General features: G+C 46.6%; 1 protein-coding gene across 1 annotated transcript in view; it reads right to left on the bottom strand.

Annotated features, from left to right (window-relative positions):
• LOC124795110 (F-box/WD repeat-containing protein 7) overlaps positions 1 to 19,959 on the bottom strand; it is a 149,508-nt gene that overhangs the window by 120,547 nt on the left and 9,002 nt on the right. Inside the window, exon 3 of the mRNA XM_047258962.1 lies at positions 16,945 to 17,021. Within this exon, the coding sequence (XP_047114918.1) occupies positions 16,945 to 17,021 (77 nt within the window). The remainder of the gene's footprint in view (positions 1 to 16,944; positions 17,022 to 19,959) is intronic.

The following is a 19,959-nucleotide window of genomic DNA, read 5'->3' as shown; positions in this document are numbered from 1 at the left end:
GATGGTTGGGGGATGGGAGGGGGGGGGGGGGTTGCTCCTGAAGTAGGTTGGGCAAGAGCAACAGGGAGGGAAGTGCTCCCCACATCAAGGGGGCAGGTGGAGCCTGACAGCTCTGAGCTAACTGTACACGGCAGAACGGAAGATGGTAGAACCACAGCGGCAGTGTAGGTTGACATCACAAGCACAGGATGTAGCCTCTCATATTTCCTCTTAGCCGCAGTGTAGGTCAGTCACTCCAGGGTCTTGTATTCCATTATTTTTCTGTCTTTGGCAAGAGCAGCACAGGATAACAGAGGAAGAACACCAAGTTAAATAAAACATGTGAGAAGGTACAAGACGCCCCCTCGTTGTCCTCACATGGCTGAGATGCCCTACCTCAGAGAGAGACAGGTAAAAACCACCTTCACGAACTGTAAAACCAAGTCAGCCACTGAGGGTTCATCCACTAATACCAGGGATAGCGAGAAAGGAAGATTATGAGTCCGTTGCAGGGCAGCTAGGTTAAGACAATCAAACAAAACGTGGACCACCATCAAAAGGGCACCACAACGAAAGTGGGGCAGATTCCTCGCAATGGAGGTGATGACCTAGAGTCAGCCAAGTATTGCCAATGTGAGACAGTAAAGAATGACAGAGTCCTTGTGAGAGGCACACATGGAGGACATCCACAAATTTGTGATCTTCTTTATTAACAGTAATTTGTTCAGCAAAGTGAGAGTAAGCTATTTCGTATTCCAAGTCCTACGAACTTTATGGTTGGTTGGTTGGTTTGGGGAAGGAGACCAGACAGCGTGGTCAACGGTCTCATCAGATTAGGGAAGGAAGTCGGCCGTGCCCTTTTAGAGGAACCATCCCGGCATTTGCCTGGAGTGATTTAGGGAAATCACGGAAAACCTAAATCAGGATGGCCGGACGCGGGATTGAACCGACGTCCTCCCGAATGCGAGTCCAGTGTCTAACCACTGCGCCACCTCGCTCGGTACGAACTTTATGACATAGTACTGATCAGACATCCAATTCCAGAATACCTATCTCAAGAGGCAGCCTGCCAGTAACCAATTTGGCCAGCCTGTCAGTGAGTTCATTCCCAGGGATCCAAATATGACCCTGACTCCAACCAAAGACCACCGACCATCAACACTGTTTGAGGACAAAAAGGGGATCACAGGTTGGTTGGTTGGTTGGTTGTTTGAGGTTAAAGGGACCAAACAGCAAGGTCATCAGTCCCTTGTTTCAAATAGACTCCATTCTGCTAACGAGACATCTCAGTATAGTCAGAAAAATAAAACGGGTAAAGGGGAAACGTAAAAGGGCAGTCACGTTGTCATTAGTAAAAACAAATGAGGGAAGTTGGCAAGAGAACGAACCCAACACTATGCTGAAGCAGCATAGGCAAGACCACCTGTGACTTAAAAGGTACAACTGCTATAATGCAGAAAGTACGTATGGGAATAGAAAAACTAACCAAGCCTTAAAAAGAAGGGGTAAAAACAGAGTAAAAGGGAAAGAAAAGAGGATTCCGGTCAGGGAGGTGAATCGGGAATCTCTGAACACTGCCTACAGTGGGAGACACCCAAACACTCACCGCCCTGCCCCAACACCAGAGGGAGATTAAAAACTTTAAAACTGAGAATAAAAACCACTCTCCCGGAGGAAACCTAGAACCAGAGAGACCATCCGGGAATCGTCAGCCAACATCAAAGGTAAATTGTGGGGGAGTCTGTACTTAGCACGCAGAGCCAAAAGAAGGGGGCATTCAACCAAAATGTGGGCCACTGACTGGAAGGCTCCACAACCACATAGCGGGGGTGGCTCATCACGCAAAAGGAAACCATGGGTCAGCCTGGTATGGCCAATGCGGAGACGACACAGTGTGGTCGAGTCCTTGCGAGAGAGGCTAAAGGAAGAACGCCATGGGCCTGGATTCACCTTAATGGCACGAAGTTTATTAGACAGTGGAGTAGCCTCCCAAGAATTGGCCCATGGCTGTGCAAAGTGGGATTTGATGTGAAGCCGTAAATCCGCTGCAGGAGGGGTTACAGAAAACGGGGGGGGTAAGTAACTGCTCCCCCAGCCAAACGATCAGCGAGCTCATTACCCGGGATACCCACATGGCCCGGGACCCATAGGAAGTCAATGGAACAAGCAGCACGGTGAAGATCAGCGAGATGGTCATGGATGGCAGAGACCAATGGATGGCGCGAAAAACACCGGTCAATAGCAAGAAGGCCACTCATCGAGTCCGTACATAACAAAACGCGGTTGTGTTGGGATTGTTTAATAAAGGTAAGGGCCCGGGAAATTGCCATCAATTCTGCAGTAAACACCCCACACGAGGGTGGCAGTAGATGATTTTCCGTTCCAACAAAGGACGTGAAGGCATACCCAACATGATCAGCAGATTTAGAGCCATCAGTGTAAAAAATAACAGCATCCTGAAACTCCCATAAAATTTGGCGGAAAAAGGAACGGAACAGCACCGGGGGGATGGAATCTTTCGGACCGCGGCGGAGATCCATCCGAATTCGAGGCCGAGGAACTAACCAAGGAGGGGTGGAGGGGAGGGAGCGAGGAAGACAGGACAAAGAAGGAAGCCGAAAATCACGGTGAAGAGACGCAAGGCGCAGCCCAACCGGTAAACCCGCCCGAGGGCGGGAGTCAGGCGGGCGACGTCCATGGTCTGGGAATAGGATAGAATAGGAAGGATGAGCGGGAGAAGAACGGATAGTAAGGGCATAAGACACCAGAAGCTGGGACCGCCGAACAGAAAGGGGGGGGATCCCAGCTTCAACCAGGAGACTATCAACAGGGCTAGTAGGGAAGGCACCGGTGGCCAAACGGACACCACGATGGTGGACCGGATCCAGCACGTGCAGCGTGGAAGGAGCAGCTGAACCATAAACTTGACAACCATAGTCCAAACGTGACAGAACTAGAGCACGATAAAGACGGAGGAGGAGGGAACGGTCCGCACCCCAGGAGGAGTGGGCAAGGAAGCGAAGGACATTGAGTTTACGGAAACATCCTACCTTCAGGAGTCTGATATGGGGCAGCCAAGTGAGCTTGTTGTCGAAAAGAAGACCTAGGAAACGAAACTGTGGAACCACAGGCAATCTTTGTGCAGCGAGATAGAGCTCTGGATCAGGGTGGACCGTAGCACGGCGACAGAAGTGGACCACCCGCGATTTTAAAGGAGAGAATTGAAACCCGTGTGAGAGGGTCCATGCAGAGGCACGCCGTATAGCCACCTGGAGCTGCCGTTCTGCAGATGGCATCGAGGAGGAACTAACCCAAATGCAGAAATCATCCACATACAGGGCAGGGGCGACCAAGGGACCGACAGAGGCCACAAGTCCATCGATAGCAATGAGGAAAAGAAGGACACTCAAGACAGAACCCTGAGGGATGCCCGTCTCCTGGGTCCGTGGAGAACTAAAAGCAGTACCAACTCGAACTCTGAATGACCGATGGATCAGGAACTGGCGGATAAAAATCGGGAGTGGGCCCCGAAGACCCCACTGATGAAGGGTTAGTAAGATGTGATGGCGCCAGGCCGTGTCATAGGCCTTGCGAAGGTCAAAAAACACTGCAACCAAATGGCGGCGCTGGGAAAAAGCCTGCCGAACTGCGGATTCCAAGCGAAGCAAATGATCGATTGGAGATCGTCCCTCTCGAAAGCCACACTGGTAAGGGGACAATAGATCCCGAGATTCGAGAACCCAAGTGAGCCGACGGGCTACCAGCCGTTCAAGTAACTTACAACCAACATTGGTCAAACTAATTGGCCGATAGCTGTCAACAGATAGGGGGTTCTGACCAGGCTTAAGGACAGGAACCACAATGCTATCCCTCCACTGAGAAGGGAAGTGACCCTGGAGCCAGATACGGTTAAACACCCGAAGAAGATGGTGCCGTTGTGGAGCACTGAGATGTTGAAGCAGCTGGTTATGAATGGAATCTGGGCCAGGGGCCGTATCATGAGAAGAAGATAGAGCAGAAAGAAATTCCCATTCAGTGAAAGGTTCGTTGTAAGATTCTGACTCACAAGTGGTGAAACATAAGGTGACAGCTTCAGCCTGCTGTTTGTGATGAAGGAAAGCAGCTGGATAGGAGGCCGACGCTGATGCCACTGCAAAATGGGTCGCAAGATGTTCTGCGAGAACTAATGGGTCCGTACAAATGCCATCTGGGAGGTGAAGGCCTGGGAGGGTGGACTGCCGATGGCAACCTTGGAGAGAGCGAAGTGTAGCCCATACCCGTGACAGAGGGACAGTGGAACCAAGGGAAGAAACGAATCGTTCCCAACATATCCGCTTGCTCTGTTTGATTAAATAACGGGCTTTAGCGCGAAGGCGCTTAAAGGTAGAAAGGCTGGCTACAGATGGGTGCCTCTTAAAGTGTTGCAAAGCTCGACGGCGATCACGGATGGCAATGGCAATGGCCGTACTCCACCACGGGACTTGCCGACGACGAAATTGTCCAGATGAGCGCGGGACAGCAAGGTTAGCAGCGCGAACAATCGCGTCAGACACGTCACGTAGGACGTCATCAATACAACCCGACAAAGAGGGAGAAAACTCGACCTGTGCAGTATATAGAGGCCAATCGGCGCGGTGGAAAGACCAACGAGGTAACCTGTCCATCGGGGAGCGGGAAGGGAGCGTGATAATCAACGGGAAATGGTCACTATCACAAAGGTCGTCGTGTGGCGACCAGTGTAATGAAGGGAGGAGAGAGGGAGAAGAAAGAGAAAGATCAATGGCAGAAAAGGTACCACGACCAGCACTGAAATGAGTAGGGGAGCCATCATTAAGAAGGCACAGGTCGTGGTCTGCAATAAATTGGTCTATAAGAAGACCTCGTCTAGATGGAAAGGCACTGCCCCACAAAGGATGATGAGCATTAAAATCCCCAAGGAGGAGGAAGGGAGCAGGGAGTTGCTGAAGAAGGGTGGTTAAGGCAGCAGGTGTAAGAGTCCTGTCAGGAGGGAGATAAAGATTGCATACTGTGACTGCAGAGTCTAAGTGGACCCTAACAGCAACTGCTTCCAATGTAGTTTGGAGAGGAATCCACGTGCTAGCAATGTCTGTACGGACCAACGTACAAACGCCACCAGAAGCCCGCAAGGGTCCGACCCGATTTCGACAGAAAACACGGAACCCACGGAGGGTCGGTGAGTGAGCATCAATAAAATGAGATTCCTGGAGAACCACACAAGCTGCTGAGTAGGACGAAAGAAGGGATTTCAATTCCGGAAGGTGACGATAGTAGCCATTACAATTCCATTGGAGAACCACAGAACGATGGTTTAAATGAGGGCTGAACATGCTAAATCCAGTCATACCGCCGGGTCTCCACCCGTCACCGACAAGGAGGGGGCGACATCCATAAACGACAGGTCAGAATCCGGTTGTGAAGCCGGGGAAGGGACCTCCGGTGACACCAGAGGCTCTTTGTCCCGGGACTTATGTTTCTTCTTCTTTTCAGGCTGAGATCGAGGAGGGCTGTGTGGCATAATGGAGCCAGCTGCAGCAAGATCAGGAACAGAAAGAGACCGGGCGACCTGGGGGCCGATAGACCGCGGCTCTCGCGGTCGCCGCGCTGCAGCAGACCTTTGACCTGGAAGGTGCCGGGAAGGAGCATCCCGGGAGAGGCGCCCTTGACCGGCAGACGCCGAAGGAGTGGGACACTTCTCCGGCTGGGGAGGGGGAGCGGCGCCCAGAGAAGGTGTGGGAGCCGCAGGGGAGGGGGGAAGGAGAGGGGTCCGGGATGGGGGTAAGGAAGGGGGAGGAAGGGATGAAGATGTAACCAAGGCATAACTAGATGTCATGGACACAGGGTGCAATCGTGCATATTTCTTACGGGCCTCTGTGTAGCTTAAACGATCAAGAGACTTATACTCCTGTATCTTTTTTTTCTTTCTTATAGACTGGGCAATCTGCTGAACGTGGAGAATGACTACCATGACAATTTACACAGACAGGAGGGGGAACACAGGGACTCCCCTCATGGAGTGGACGTCCACAGTCACCACAGAGAGGGTCCTGGGTACAGCAAGAAGACATGTGGCCAAAACGCAAGCACTTAAAACACCGCATAGGAGGTGGGATGTACGGCTTCACATCACAGCGATAGACCATAATCTTAACTTTCTCAGGGAGGGTATCCCCTTCAAAGGCCAGGATAAAGGCACCAGTATCAATACGATTATCTTTAGGACCCTTCTGAACACGCCAAACAAAGTGAACACCCCGCCGTCCGAGATTGTCCCGAAGTTCCTCATCAGTTTGAAGGATGAGGTCTGTGAAAAATCACACCTTGTACCATATTTAGAGACTGGTGAGGGGTAATGGACACGGGAATTGTGCCAAGATGGGTACAGGCACGAAGGGCCGCAGATTGGGCAGCCGAAGCAGTTTTTATCAGTAACGAACCCGACCGCATCTTGCTCAGGGAGTCCACTTCGCCGAACTTGTCTTCAATGTGTTCCACAAAGAATAAAGGTTTGACACTGGTGAAAGTATCTCCATCAGTCCTGGTGCAAACCAGATAACGGGGGAAAGGTTTTGCCCCTAGACGACGGGCCTGACCCTCCTCCCAGGGGGTAGCCACGGAAGGGAAGGCCGAAGGGGCAAGAGAAGCAGCACTTGAGGAATCAGTACCACGCAGAGAGACGGCCGCAGAAGAGCGGCCAGAGTTTTGGACCCGTATGCGTTTCATCTGCATAGCGTCCGCCCTGATACCACCCACTCCGATCAGGGGCTCTCCTCACGGGCGCCACCCAGCCACAGCAAGGGCCGTCTGGCACGGCGGCCACTGCCGGGAGTTCCGATGCTCCAGGATGACGAGCAACCACTCCAAGGCATGCATGAGGAGGTCACAGCTCAGGTATCAGAAGTGTGATCCCTGTGTGTTCAGGGGGCTCAACCAAAAGGGTACATAGCGACCCCACCACACGGGCTGGCTACCGTGCTGGCTATGCACCCTAGCATCAGACAACGACGTAAAAGAAAAGGTGGAATGTACTAGGAGGGCACACGTCGGAGACACTAGGTAAGGTGCTCTTCCCCAAATGGCTCACACTACGGAAGAGAAATTTTGGAATGGAGGTCAAACCCCAGAGGGGGACCAAGGAATGCCAAAAGGAGGAGATGATTACGCAACAAAGCCGGAGTGTAAAACCAACAGAACCAGGAGGATAGCGGGGGCCAACATAAGCAAGGACACCAATAGAGGGAGAGGAGAGGGCGAGGGGAAAGGGGTATGGAGGGGAAAGGAGGGGAAGGGAAAGGAAATGCAGCCCGGGAGAGAAAGAAGGCTGCAATGGCTCGGGGCCCCGTGCTCGCCACGCACGTATCCACGAAAGAGTTGTGGACCCCCTGGGGGGGGAATCACAGGTATTCAGGACCTAGGAATGGTGAAAGTAACACTCATCAAGAGCTTGTAAACTGCTCAAAGAGTCGCTACAGATGAGGAAGGACCTCATCAGCGCAGGAACAGATATGCTCAAGAGCACGAGAGATGTCTACCTACTCTGCAGTGTAAAAACTGCAACCATCTCGCAACGAGTGAAGTTCAGTACATACTGCATGAATGTAAACAAAGCCAGAGAGACTGGCAACCACTGGGCCAGGAGTATAGACTACTTCTGAACCCCAAAACGTATCAAGAATAGAGAAGAAGTGGCAGTGAAGGAACTCAGAATGAGACGAGTCTTTCGGACCTTGTGATAGGTTAAGACAGAGCTGTGGAGGAAGGTTGCAACAGAAAGCTGTACGTAAGCGGGACCAGAGAAGTAGTGGTAGAGAGGAAAACTGGAGTTCAGAAGAAAGGGTGAGATGCAAACAATGATCATATGCCCACATTCGGCCGACATTGCAGGAGGTGGATCCCCATATATTGAAAGAGGAAATGGTAGTTTGGGTGCTCCATAGAGCATCAGGTGCATAATGCAAAGGTGATCAACTGTAGATGACACAGAACCTGTAATGGTGGAACCCCTGCCTCCACTAGGAAGCTGATCATGGACTAGTCCAATACGCACCAGTTACCAGTCGTACCCCACGATGGTGTATCTAGTGCAATGTCTGTAACGTTGAAGGTAATTTGAGTGGTATGTGAGATTCCCATAACCTACAAGGGACCAGACCAATGTTATGTAGAGCCATGTAGGAGTACAGCTGAGGCATCAAAGAGCACTCAGGTGCTACCAACATGTCCAGTTCAAACAATTTTAATAAACATATTTGGAACAGTGATCAAAATTTTTAAAAATTTTTTCTTTTTAAAATTCAGTCTCGATCACACCATGTATGTTACAAGAACATAGGTGACCAGTTTCAATCATATTACATGACCATCATCAACAGTTGACATCACAGCAGCTGAGAAGAGTGCTCCACCTACCATCTTCCGAAAGATGCCATGGGTCTGATGATGGCCATGTGATATGACCGAAATAGGTCACCTATGTTCTTGTAACATACATGGTGTGATCACGACTGAATTTTAAAAAGAAAAAACATCCAGTTTAATTGATGAAGAGGGAAGCCATGTCAACCAAGAATCAAAGATGAGAGTTCACCACCTTGAGGGACTGGTCATCAAGGTATAGATCTGAATACAGATGGACTGTATGGTGATCACAGAAATGTGTACACAGGTCTTGGAAGCAGAAAAATGGAAGCCATGAGTGAGAGCCTAAGACTGCATTTGGTGTACTGCTCCCTTCCATCTGCATTCATTCAGCAACACCCATAAAATGATAAATGCAAAAATTATCAGCATATAAAGAAGGGGACGCTGTAGGACTTGTAGCCACTGCCAGATCATTGATAGCCATTAAAAAGATATGAACAGTCAAAATACAACCTACAGATGGGAGGTGTTACAGAAGGCACCAATCTGTGCCTAAAAGTGAGGCATGAAAAAAATTGGAAGCGAGCCAGGCATCACTCACATAAGGTGGCAAGGATGCGGTGGCACCGTGTTGTATGATAAGTTTTATGCAGATTGAAAAAGACTGAAATGAGGTGTTGACAACAGTCAAAAGCCGTTCGGATAGCACACTGCAGTTTGACTAAATTATCTGCAGTAGAGCGGCGTTGGCAAAAGAGCATCCTTAGGTGAAGCCAAAAGGTCTCTGATTCAAGGATCCAATACAGTCTTTGATTCACCATATGTTCAAGAAACTTGCAGAAGACACTGGTTAAAGTTATTCGATGAAAGCTGTAGATTTTAAATGGTGGTTTACTCAATTTCAAAACAGGAACAACAACACTTTCCTAGCACTGGATGGGATTTCCCCTTCACTCCAGAAACAGTTAAGAAAGGCAAGTATATGATGCCAGCCACCGATAAGTGTTCAAGCATTTTGCTATGTTTTGGTGTGCAGCCTGCCCAGTGAAGTACAGGAGCCACGTCAGTCAGAGATCAAGGGTGCTGGTGAATTCCTACTCACTAAACGAGGCATTAGAAGGCTCCATATGGGGGGGGGGGGGGGGGGGGGAGAAGAACGAAAGACAAACATAGTCATTCCAGACGGGATTTGAAAAAATGTGTGGATAGTGGACCAACACAAAGACCTGGAACAAATGCTGAACAAAATGCTCAGCAATAGATTCTAGGTTGGTGAGGGCAACACTACTCAGAAAAATTACTGGGACACCTGTAGGAGGACAGTGTCAAATATATACCTGACCTCTACCCGTAAGTGCAAAGAAGGATGCATCCCTATGGCAGGAAAGTATTGTTCCCAACAAATCTGTTATTGGCATTTAAGTAGATAACAAGCCTAAGCACGAAGTTGTTTCAAGCTCAGGTGGTGTTCGAGAGATGGACGCTGTCTGTAATGTTGGAGGGCGAACAGTCTTTCCGCCGGGGAGAACCTGAGGAAGAAGGAATCACCAAAGCAGCTGCCCAAAGGATGGCAGAGATGAAACTCCATACAGACTCATCAATGCTGTTGCATGGTGGTGCAGTTGGGAGAGTGGCCGAAGAAAAGGTATCCCAATTCGCATTAGTAAAGGCCCATCTGACAGAGCATCCAGGAGAGTTACACTGGAGAAAAGATGATTGGAAAATGATCGCTGTCACAAAAATCGTTAACTCCCCACTGAATGAAGGGGAGGAATCTAGGTTACAGACAGAAAAATCAACAGTCAAGTAAGTGACGTGTGCCAAACTAAAGTGTGAGGAGCTCCGATGGAGGAGGCAGAGATCAAGCCCTGCTAGCAGATCTTAAAAGAAGCCTGCCCCAGTCAGTGGTCACAGCACCACTCCACATACTTATGGACATCAAAATCCCCAAGAATAGGGCAGGGGGAGAGCTGTTGAAGGAGGGCAAGGAGGACAGGAAGTGTATGAAGTTGGTCTGAGGGAAGATGATGCATATTGTTACCACAAAGTCTAAATGGATCCGAATGCACACAGCTTCCAGCACAGTACGAAAGGGAATCCAGGAACTAACAACATCCATGCGGGCCAACATAGACACACCACTGGAGGCTCACATAGGGCCCAGTCTGGGAGAAGGCTTGGACACCACAAAGAGTCAGCAAACAAGTATCCACAAAATGAGATTCCTGCAATGCAACCTAAGTTACAGAGTAGAGAGAAAGAAAGGGCTGCAATTCTGGAAGGTGACAATAATGACAATTACAGTTTCATTGGAGGTGAGTAGTACAAGGGGCCGGATGGATGTCAAATGGGCCTGAATCAGTCACTTATAGCCACTCATCTTCCCTTTGACGCAGGACCTTGTACATCAACAGCGAGGTGATAGCATGCAGGGAGACGGCACATTGAAATACCTGAGGATCACAACACACCTCCTTGGCTGCTTGGTCTGCCCTTTGTTCCCTGCAATTCCCATGTGCCCAGGTATCCAGCAGAAAAACACCTTCCTCAGTTGTTTTAGTTGGAGGAGGGCATCCTGGATATTCTGGATGACTTTATATGGAGAAAGTAAATGGCACTCCAAGAATCTGAACAGACAAGAAATCTAGCACTGGAAGAATGTATGTAATTATGCATCGAAGATAGTAAATCCCTGATGCAGTGGGACCTTGAGGACATGATCTGGGAAAACGACAGAGCAACCAACGGAGTCCCCTGCTTAGACCCAGTCATAAAGACAGCTACATTATTGTGATGCACATATAAAATGTCTCTAAATATCAAATTAAAAACAGAAGCAGGAGCGGAGTCACTGAATCTAAAATGATGCTGGGCCTCTCCACTAACCAAGGCGGCAGATGGTTAAAACCCTGGATTTGGGGTTGTACTTGCTACACAACTAGTGACTCCAGCACATGCTGATCCCAAATGGCAGTGTGGCCCATGGACAGTTGAAGAAAAGGCATTCCAGAGGCCGATGAGCAACAGTATGATGTGTGGGTAAAGTCAGAGCTGCAAGAATCTTACATGCCTAGTGCACCAAGAGGAGCTGTCGCTGGATGGTAAGTGGCGGTTCCCGGCCTCAGCACAGAGGCTGGGTATGGGACTCGTCCTATAAGCACTCGTGTCCAGCAGAATCCCCTCATGGTGTCAGCATCAGTTATCTTCAAATATTAAGGCCTCACTGATCCATACACAGTGCCCCCATAGGTCAGCCACAAGCGCATGAAAGACCTATAAAAACTGGAGCAGACATGCTCTACCTGCTCCCCGCGATCTTTGGCTAAGGCATTAAGATATTCAGTGCCTCGAGGGTTCTGGCTTTCAGGTCTCTTAAGTGTGGCAACCACAACAATTCTGAGTCAAAAATGAGACCCGTAACTGCACCGAGTCTCTAAAATGTAGGATGGTATCCCCCATATGCAAGTCAGGCAAATTGAAAAAATGACAAGAAGATTAAAATGAACATACGTCCTTGCAGCCAACTCCTGTAACCTTTGCACTGTAAGTTGCAACTGACAGCTTGCTTTGCAACACTAGAGGAGCAACAGGAAACAGCAAAATCGTTCACAAATAAGGAGCACTGTACAGGACTCCTTACCATGGATGTGATACCATTTATGGCAATGGCAAATAGGGTAACACTTAAAACATTGCCCTGAGGGACACCATTTCTCCTGCTCAAAAAGAACTGACAGTGAGGCACCAGTTCGGCTCCGAGAAAACTGTTGAGACAGAAAAGACAATGTGAAGATGGAGAGGTGGCCACAAAAGCCCCACTGATGCAGTTGTGCAAGAATACAATGTCTCCAATTAGTATCTTACACCTTACTGATATCTAAGAATACACCGATACAGAGATAATTGCCTTGGCAAGACTGCTCTAGCAGGGTCAGGTTGTCGACAGTGGACCGAAATCTCCATAATCAACACTGAGTGTGGCTAAGGAGTTGTCTGGTCTCTCAAAACCAGACCAGAGGACAGTTAACCATTCACTCCAGGGTCTTTCCCACACAGCTTGTTAAGGTGATACTCGTGTAACTACTGGGAGATTTACAGTCCTTTCCCAGTTTCAGGAGAAGTATCAGAACGACCTCCCTCCATGAGTTGGTGAAGTTGCTATCTGCCATATTAGATTAAAACATTTGGGGAGGATAACCTCTGATGCCACTGGCAAATGTCAAAGCATGCAGTATCAGATTTGGTTGTGTCCAGCTGAAGTATCACAAGTCTCAGACAGTGCCACTTGAGCTCCCACATGGAGAAACAGAAGTTGCAGGCCTCGAAACAGTTGGATCTTAAATCCAACTTGCCCCTCTTTGCAGTAACAATGAAATGCCAGATCCTGGCTTACATCAGCTGTAGTTTTTGAAAAATTGCAGCCAGCGTCTAAGCAATGTCTCTGGGCATCATTTGGAGACACCTCTGCTTCAGCAATTCTGCTATTGGTGAACAGCTGCATTTAGCAGAAATCCTCCTGATGGCTTCCTGTACTTTTGTAGAACAACTGGAACCGTTAATAGAGTCCAGGAACGCTTGCCATGACTGTTTTTTGCTCTCCTTAATGACATGTTGAGACTTGGCTCTTGTGACTCGAAAGACAGTAAGGTTGTCAACTTTCAGGCGGCATTTAAATCATCAAAGAGACACATGTCTGGCCTGGACGGCTCTCTTCTGTCCATCAAGGTACAGGTTGCCAGAAGGAGGTCACCTCATGAGAGGACTGAAAGACTTTGGTATAGAGAGGTCAGCTGCAGGACAGATCACATGTGTGTTGTGGTCCACCCATTCCTGGACACTGTCACGGTGTTCAAACACAGCCAACTGGCTGAACTGCGCCCAGTTTGCTCTGCCTGTCATCCATGTTGGTAGCTTCTGTTCCAGCAATGTGCCATCTAGTAGGTGAATGCTGATTGGGAAGTGGTCAAGGGAGTGAAAGTTATCAATGACCTCTCAGTGAACATGATTGTTGGAGAGCAGAGAGATAGGTTGATGGCCAAGAATGACAAAGTAGCAACACAGAAATGAGTGGGAGTACCAGTGTTTAGAATGCACAGCTCTTGAGATGTTAGGAGGCTCTCCAAAACATGACCCAGAGGGCAAGTAGGGGTTGGGCCCCACAGGACATGATGGGCATCGAAGTCTCCCAGGAGGAGAAATGGTCAAGGGAGTTGCTCCGAAAGATCTGTGAGAGCCTCAGAGTATACTGCATACAACTGAGATAAATACAGAGAGCAAAATGTGAGCTGCTTTTGTGCATGAATTTCAACTGCTACTGTTTGCAGGTCAGTAGCCAGGGGGAGAGCAGAAGAGTGATGTGAATTAGTGACAAACACTGCAACCCTTCCCTTGGCTCTTCCTCCAATAGGTGATCCTTGCAGTATAGCTTACAGTCCCACAGCACAGGGACATTTTAAAGATACAAATGTGTTTCTTGTAAACACAAGCACAAGGGGCATGCCTGTGCTCAGGGTTTCAGCTTCTCCACATGAGTCCTGAACCCATTCACATTCCATTGTAGTATGGGAACCATGTCAGCTTGCAGTTTAAATGTACCCATACCTTCGCACCAAGGACGTGAAGCTCTTTTAGAGCGAGGGCAAGTGGAGGGACTGGCTGGATTCGAGGGATCTAACTCCATGATGTCCTCCTCATCAGTCAGACATGCCAGAATGATGTCCGACTGCACCAGGGACAGCTTGTGACCCGAACATTGGGAACCTTTCCCTGCACCTTGTCCCACTGAGGATGAGGGGGAAGGGGCCACTGAAAGGCGCTCTGCTTTGTGTGTGCCTTCTGGATGCTCACAGTGGAAATATTTTTGGTCTTTCTTGTTGCAGTTGCCTGAATTGCTTTGTCCTTAATCTTTTTTTCTCGGCATGTAAACGTGCAAGTACAGGTGCTTGTGGTGGATACAGGCATGCTAGACATCATCTGCGTGAAGCATCGGCATGGGAATAGATTTCTGCATCATGGAAGAAAATGGGGTGGTAAAGGCAAGGGGTTTCGTTGCCTTATATTCTGTTTTGGCCTTGGCATAGGAGATTCGCTTGAGCACTTTTATTTCCTGTATTTCGCATTGCTCAGCAAAAACAGAGCAGTCTCGACTCCAGACTGGGTACTTCCCATAGCAGTTGACGCAGATCGCAGGAGACAGGCAGTAAGTCCCAGCATTGTGAGCTGGTTTTGCACCTCCACAACTCATGGTTGTATGGCTGAAACAGTGGCATTTACAGTGCCGCTTAGGGTTTGGTGTGCAAGGCTGAACATTAAGTTGAAGGAACGCCACCATAACATGTTCAGGAAGTGTAGGAGAATTGAAAGTGACAATGAAAGTGGCAGTCTTTTCAGTGTCTCCATTAGTCCTTCACTTTCATTGCTCCACAGACTATCCTCAGGGATGCCCATTCTTTTTTCATTTCCGCTATGTCCATGTCCACAATATCTTGACACATGACAATGCCCTTATTAGAGTTGAGAGAGGTGTGCATCTCAACAATGATATCCCATTCACCCAGTTTCTACAATTCCTTAACCCTTTGGTGAACACACTTGCGACAGATAGCCGCAATATTTAGTTTTCTGTTAGTATCACAGTCAGCATTACAATTACATACACATCCAGATACAGATTTGTTGTTCTCAATGGCTGTCACCACTTGCTACATTTGCGCAATTCATGCTTTCAGCAGTTTGGTAGCTACTGTTGTTTGCAGTGTATTTGCTGCTACCCACCTTGTGATGTAAGTATTTTCTATACTTGTGTTTTTCTTTCGTGTCAAGGCAATCTTTCTTTTATATTAGTATATAATGAATATTCGAATCTAGTCAAAGTTCCCATATGAAAATTTCATTACTTTTTACAGTCTTGGATACTGATTTGCTACAATATATTACTTTTACAAAAACATGTGTTTCATTAGACATCATAAAAGTGTGGAAATGGAGAAAAAAGAGGCATTTGACAGGCACCGTCTAATTATTTGTCCTGAAGACTATGAGAAAGTATTGCGAGAAATGTCAGAAGAAGAATTACTAGAATTGTCAGATTCATGTGAATCTGAGTCAGAAGAGGACGTAATTGAAGAAGAAAATCACAGCATTGATTCCAAACAATCAACAGATGACCACCTGGTTGAAGAGGGGAAACAACAAACAGAGGATTATCAATTTTACGTAAGAAAAGATTAAACTATTTGGATAAGTGAACTGCTTCCTTCTCCTTCTTCTTCTTCTTCTTCTTCTTCTAAAAACACCCTAAAAGTATTGCCAGGTCCAAAATCAAGTGCTGAAATTATGGAAAAAGAAATTGATGGATTTTACCTATCTATTACTGATGGGATGAATATTTTTCTTTTGGTTAAAAATGTAAAACTAATTGCGGTGCAAAAGCCGCAACGCGCCCACTCATGGAAGTATGAAAGGCGTGCCCACCGAAGGGTTAAGGAGTTCCACCTGCTTTGAGCTGCTAGTTTTGACGAACAATGAGAAATAACACAGTTGTTTTATAGATTTTAAAGTGCCAGCACAAGGCCTTCAAAATCCTTATGGCACATAACAGCCCCACCACACCGACTGGGTATGCTTGCTGTTGAACCAGTGGGTTGGGGGGGTGAGGGGGGAGGGGGAGGCAGAAGGGTGCTCTACAGTGGGGATGGAAGGAAGGGATGGAGAGGAATGTATGCCTTAGGTGCCAAGGAGGGAGTTCATCCCCAAATACACACACTTTGGAAACAGAATTTAGAATAGGTCACACTCCAAGGGCGACTACAAAAAGCCAAAAGAAAAGGGGGGGAGGGGGAGGAGGAGTGGAAACATGGGACACAAGACCGAAAAGGAATACCAGAACTGACAGAATAGCCACGTCGTCATAAAGGGAAACACACAGATAGGAGGAGGGGGGGGGGGGGGGGGGAAAGCTAGGATGGGAAGGAGTGGATGTGTGGAAGAATGCAACCCAGGAGAGAAGAAAGTTGTAACAGCTGCGGGCCACATGTGCGCCACTCACATACCCACAAAAGAGATGTGGGTTCCTTCGGGGGACAATATCTTGTTACAATTAAGACTGCTAAGTATATTTTATCCTAATTAGATACCACAGTACATTTTTCCTACAACTGATGCTTTATGTAAGACAACAGTGGTAAGTCAGGCAAGTCTTTCAGTTTGAAATTAATAATTATAGTACTACGAGTAACTTGCTTTCTCTTTTCCTAATTATAAATGAACGTTTTAGAAATCTATTTTCTAGTGCATAACTAGCTTCTCTCCTAGAAAATGACATGTTATCCAGCACTTATTTTTCCTAAACAGACGAGTCCAAATCAGTAATAAGTATGTTAATTCCTTACTGGGGAGACAATTAAGTATCTTATTGTAATCTTATTGTAATTTAAAAGCTGATGTTTTAGAACACGTAAACCTGTCAGCAAAACTGACAGCACAATTCCCTACTACTAAAAGAGAGAATTTACAAATATTCACAATTTATTTGGCATTCAAATACTCCACTTTGGCCAATCTATAGACTGCTATCTGCTAACATACCTCATTATTCCAGTCTTGCTCTCTGGGAAGAGTTTCTTGCAGGGAAACCCACTTTGTACTTCAAGTTTCCGTTTCCTCTAAAATAAAAAGTTTTGAAATTCATTAAAAATTTTACAAAGGAAATGAATTACGTAACATTTGTAGTAAAAAGATACAGAAAATATTTAGGAAAATGTCAAGCTGTTTAATTATGTCTATGTACAACAGGAAAGATTTTCTGCAGTCTGAAGCCAGAGGGAAAATTTTTCGTTAATACTGAACAAACAAATGTTTCAATAACTATCCATGGAATGACATATATTAGGTATTTAAAATGTACAACAATAAACTGTGGTACAGTTAGCTGCAGACTTATTTTTGTTTATTTGTTGTGAAAAAAAGTTTTTTGTCATGATTTCTTATAATCAAAGGACTGGCATGCATCGGTTTTCAAATCCACAGAGGCACTAGTTTGGAACCCAAACCTTGGCATAAATCACATTTTTTCACAAACGTATTATGATAAGGAACCAGTCAACTTGTTAATCAGTTAATTAAATAATAAAAATAAAAAAATAAAGAATGTGATAAAACTCGCTCTCTGAGGGTTCTGTACAAACCTAATTATGAATATAGATGATAATGATGATAAAACAACAACAATAATAATACTTGTCCCCCGAGTCTCATGGTGGCATGCGTCTCAGTTTACAAACCCTGTCATTTCCAATAAAATACTCTAGCTTTTCATACTTGTCGTCGTCTTCACCACCACCACCACCACCACCACCACCACCACCACAAGTTGATTGCCAGGGCTGGCGTGGTGTTCTGCTAATATAGATGTAATGGCAACCTCTGGAACCTTCCATAGATGGCTGGAGTTGTACATGTGCGTAAGGCAAGTTTAGCAGCTCCAAGTGGCTGCATTTCTTCCAAACTGTGAAGCAACTGCTAGCAAGATAGGGTGTGTGCTGAAGAGACTGACTGACAGACCATTGTTTTGGCCTGCCTCCTAGATAAGAGAGATGTTACGCACCAAATGGTTCAAATAGCTCTGAACACTATGGGACTTAACATCTGAGGTCATCAGTCCCCTAGAACTACTTAACCCTAACTAACCTAAGGACATCACACACATCCATGCCCGAGGCAGGATTCGAACCTGCGACCATAGCAGTCACACGGTTCCGGACTGAAGCATCTAGAACTGTTCGGCCACAGCGGCCGGCTTGTTACACACCACTGAAGACAACATAGGTCTTTCTGTTCCTGCTGTCCCCTGTGAATGTGGCAGCATTTACAAAGGTCAAACTACTCACACTATTGCCAAGTGTTGTGCAGTGTATTCAGAACATATTAAACACAGGGAATTCGAGAAGTCGGCCATGGCTGAAAACTGCCTAAAAAAACACAAAAAACAAGTTAAAAAGATGAGACTTTTGGCTCAAACATCATTCATATTGGGATTCTGTTATCAAAGAAGCAACCAAAATTAGAATAAACAGCAACAGTTTAAACAGAGACCAGGATTATAGACTTAGTAGAGCATGGGGCAAAGCAAAGATGTAGGCTTGACACTTTCGGGAAAGCAGGATCAGCAGTTTGAAATGTGGCACTGGCCCCTCACGCCATGTGAGGTCACAAGGTCCCACAGCACAATGGAGCCACTACGAGCTGCCAAACTTGCCTTCTGTGCCTCTCGGGAAGGGTCCAGATGCTGCCATTACATCTATACAAGCAGAACATTGTGCCAGCTCCAGCAGTCAGTTATTTAACTCATGATGATGATGATGATGATGATGGAGACAGCTATTGAAAGCTCGTGCATTTTATTCAAAAAGACGTGGCTTGTAAACTAAGAAGATTTTATAGGACGACGAGGAAGACGACGACAACGACGACGATGATATAATTATAGCCAGACCGAGATTCAATCCTGTGACTTCTCAGTTTCCAGGCACTTGCATTACTGCTAGATCTCCAAGGCCCAACATGTGTAGATGGTTGATCTACAGGTTTTGCTAAATGAATCTGTATCAAAATATGTGACACATACAGCTGATTCTTTTGAATGAATTGATATAAATGCCTAAGTTAGTTATACATATAACTGTATCTATTGAATGCATTGACTTAGAAGGTTAAATTATTTACTCCACCAAGGGACTGTCAAATTGATACCTCTACCCATTTTCTGAGAAAATGGGGTCATAATGAAAAGAAATACAGATTAAAAAATTGCAAACATTTTTTTATGCGGCATAATCACAAATTAACAACTTTCAGATTTTCTCCTTCACTTCTACTGTAAACTTGCCTCAGGTCTGATGAGCAAATAGGGGAGTATCGAACTATGCGCCATAAATGACTGCATTTAAATTTTTCACACTGCTAAGGGACTGTAGGCCTTAGTACATGACAAATTTCAACTTGATATCTCAACCTATTCCTAAGAAAAAAGGAACTTAAAACTCCGCCAGACAAACAGAGACAAAAAGTGATCCTATAAGGGTTATGTTTTTACCAATGAGGTAAAGAACCCTAAAAAGAAATACAAGGTCTGTCTAAAAAGTATCCAACCTTTGACTTTCCTGCACAGAATAGAGATGATAGCGTGGCGCCATTGTACACAGTAAAGGAAGAGACCTTTAAGTGTATGCATAGATTTTGTCCCCACCTTCCAGCGCATCAGTCGCTGCCTGTCAGTCACTGAGTGAGGTGCTACACAAAGTGTTCGTTGGATTACCGATTCTCTCAAGATGACTGAACATGATGAGCAAAGATACTGATCAAATTTTGTCAAAAGCTTGACGATTCTCAAAGCGAAACAATTTGTAAGATTCAGCAGGTGTTTGGAGAAGATGCAATGGATGTAACACAAATTGAGGAGTGGTTTAACCAATTCAAAAACGGCCGCACATCAGCGGAGAGTGACCAATGTTCTGGCAGGCCACAAACTGCTCGGAGTGCAGCTGTTGTTGAATTGTGCATCACGAATACACACCAGATGGACAAACACTGACAAAGGAGTAC

The sequence above is a fragment of the Schistocerca piceifrons genome, chromosome 4, assembly GCF_021461385.2.
Source record: "Schistocerca piceifrons isolate TAMUIC-IGC-003096 chromosome 4, iqSchPice1.1, whole genome shotgun sequence".
Lineage (NCBI taxonomy): Eukaryota > Metazoa > Arthropoda > Insecta > Orthoptera > Acrididae > Schistocerca > Schistocerca piceifrons.
Note: the sequence above shows the minus strand (reverse complement) of the source record. Positions and strands in the feature narration are given on the sequence as shown.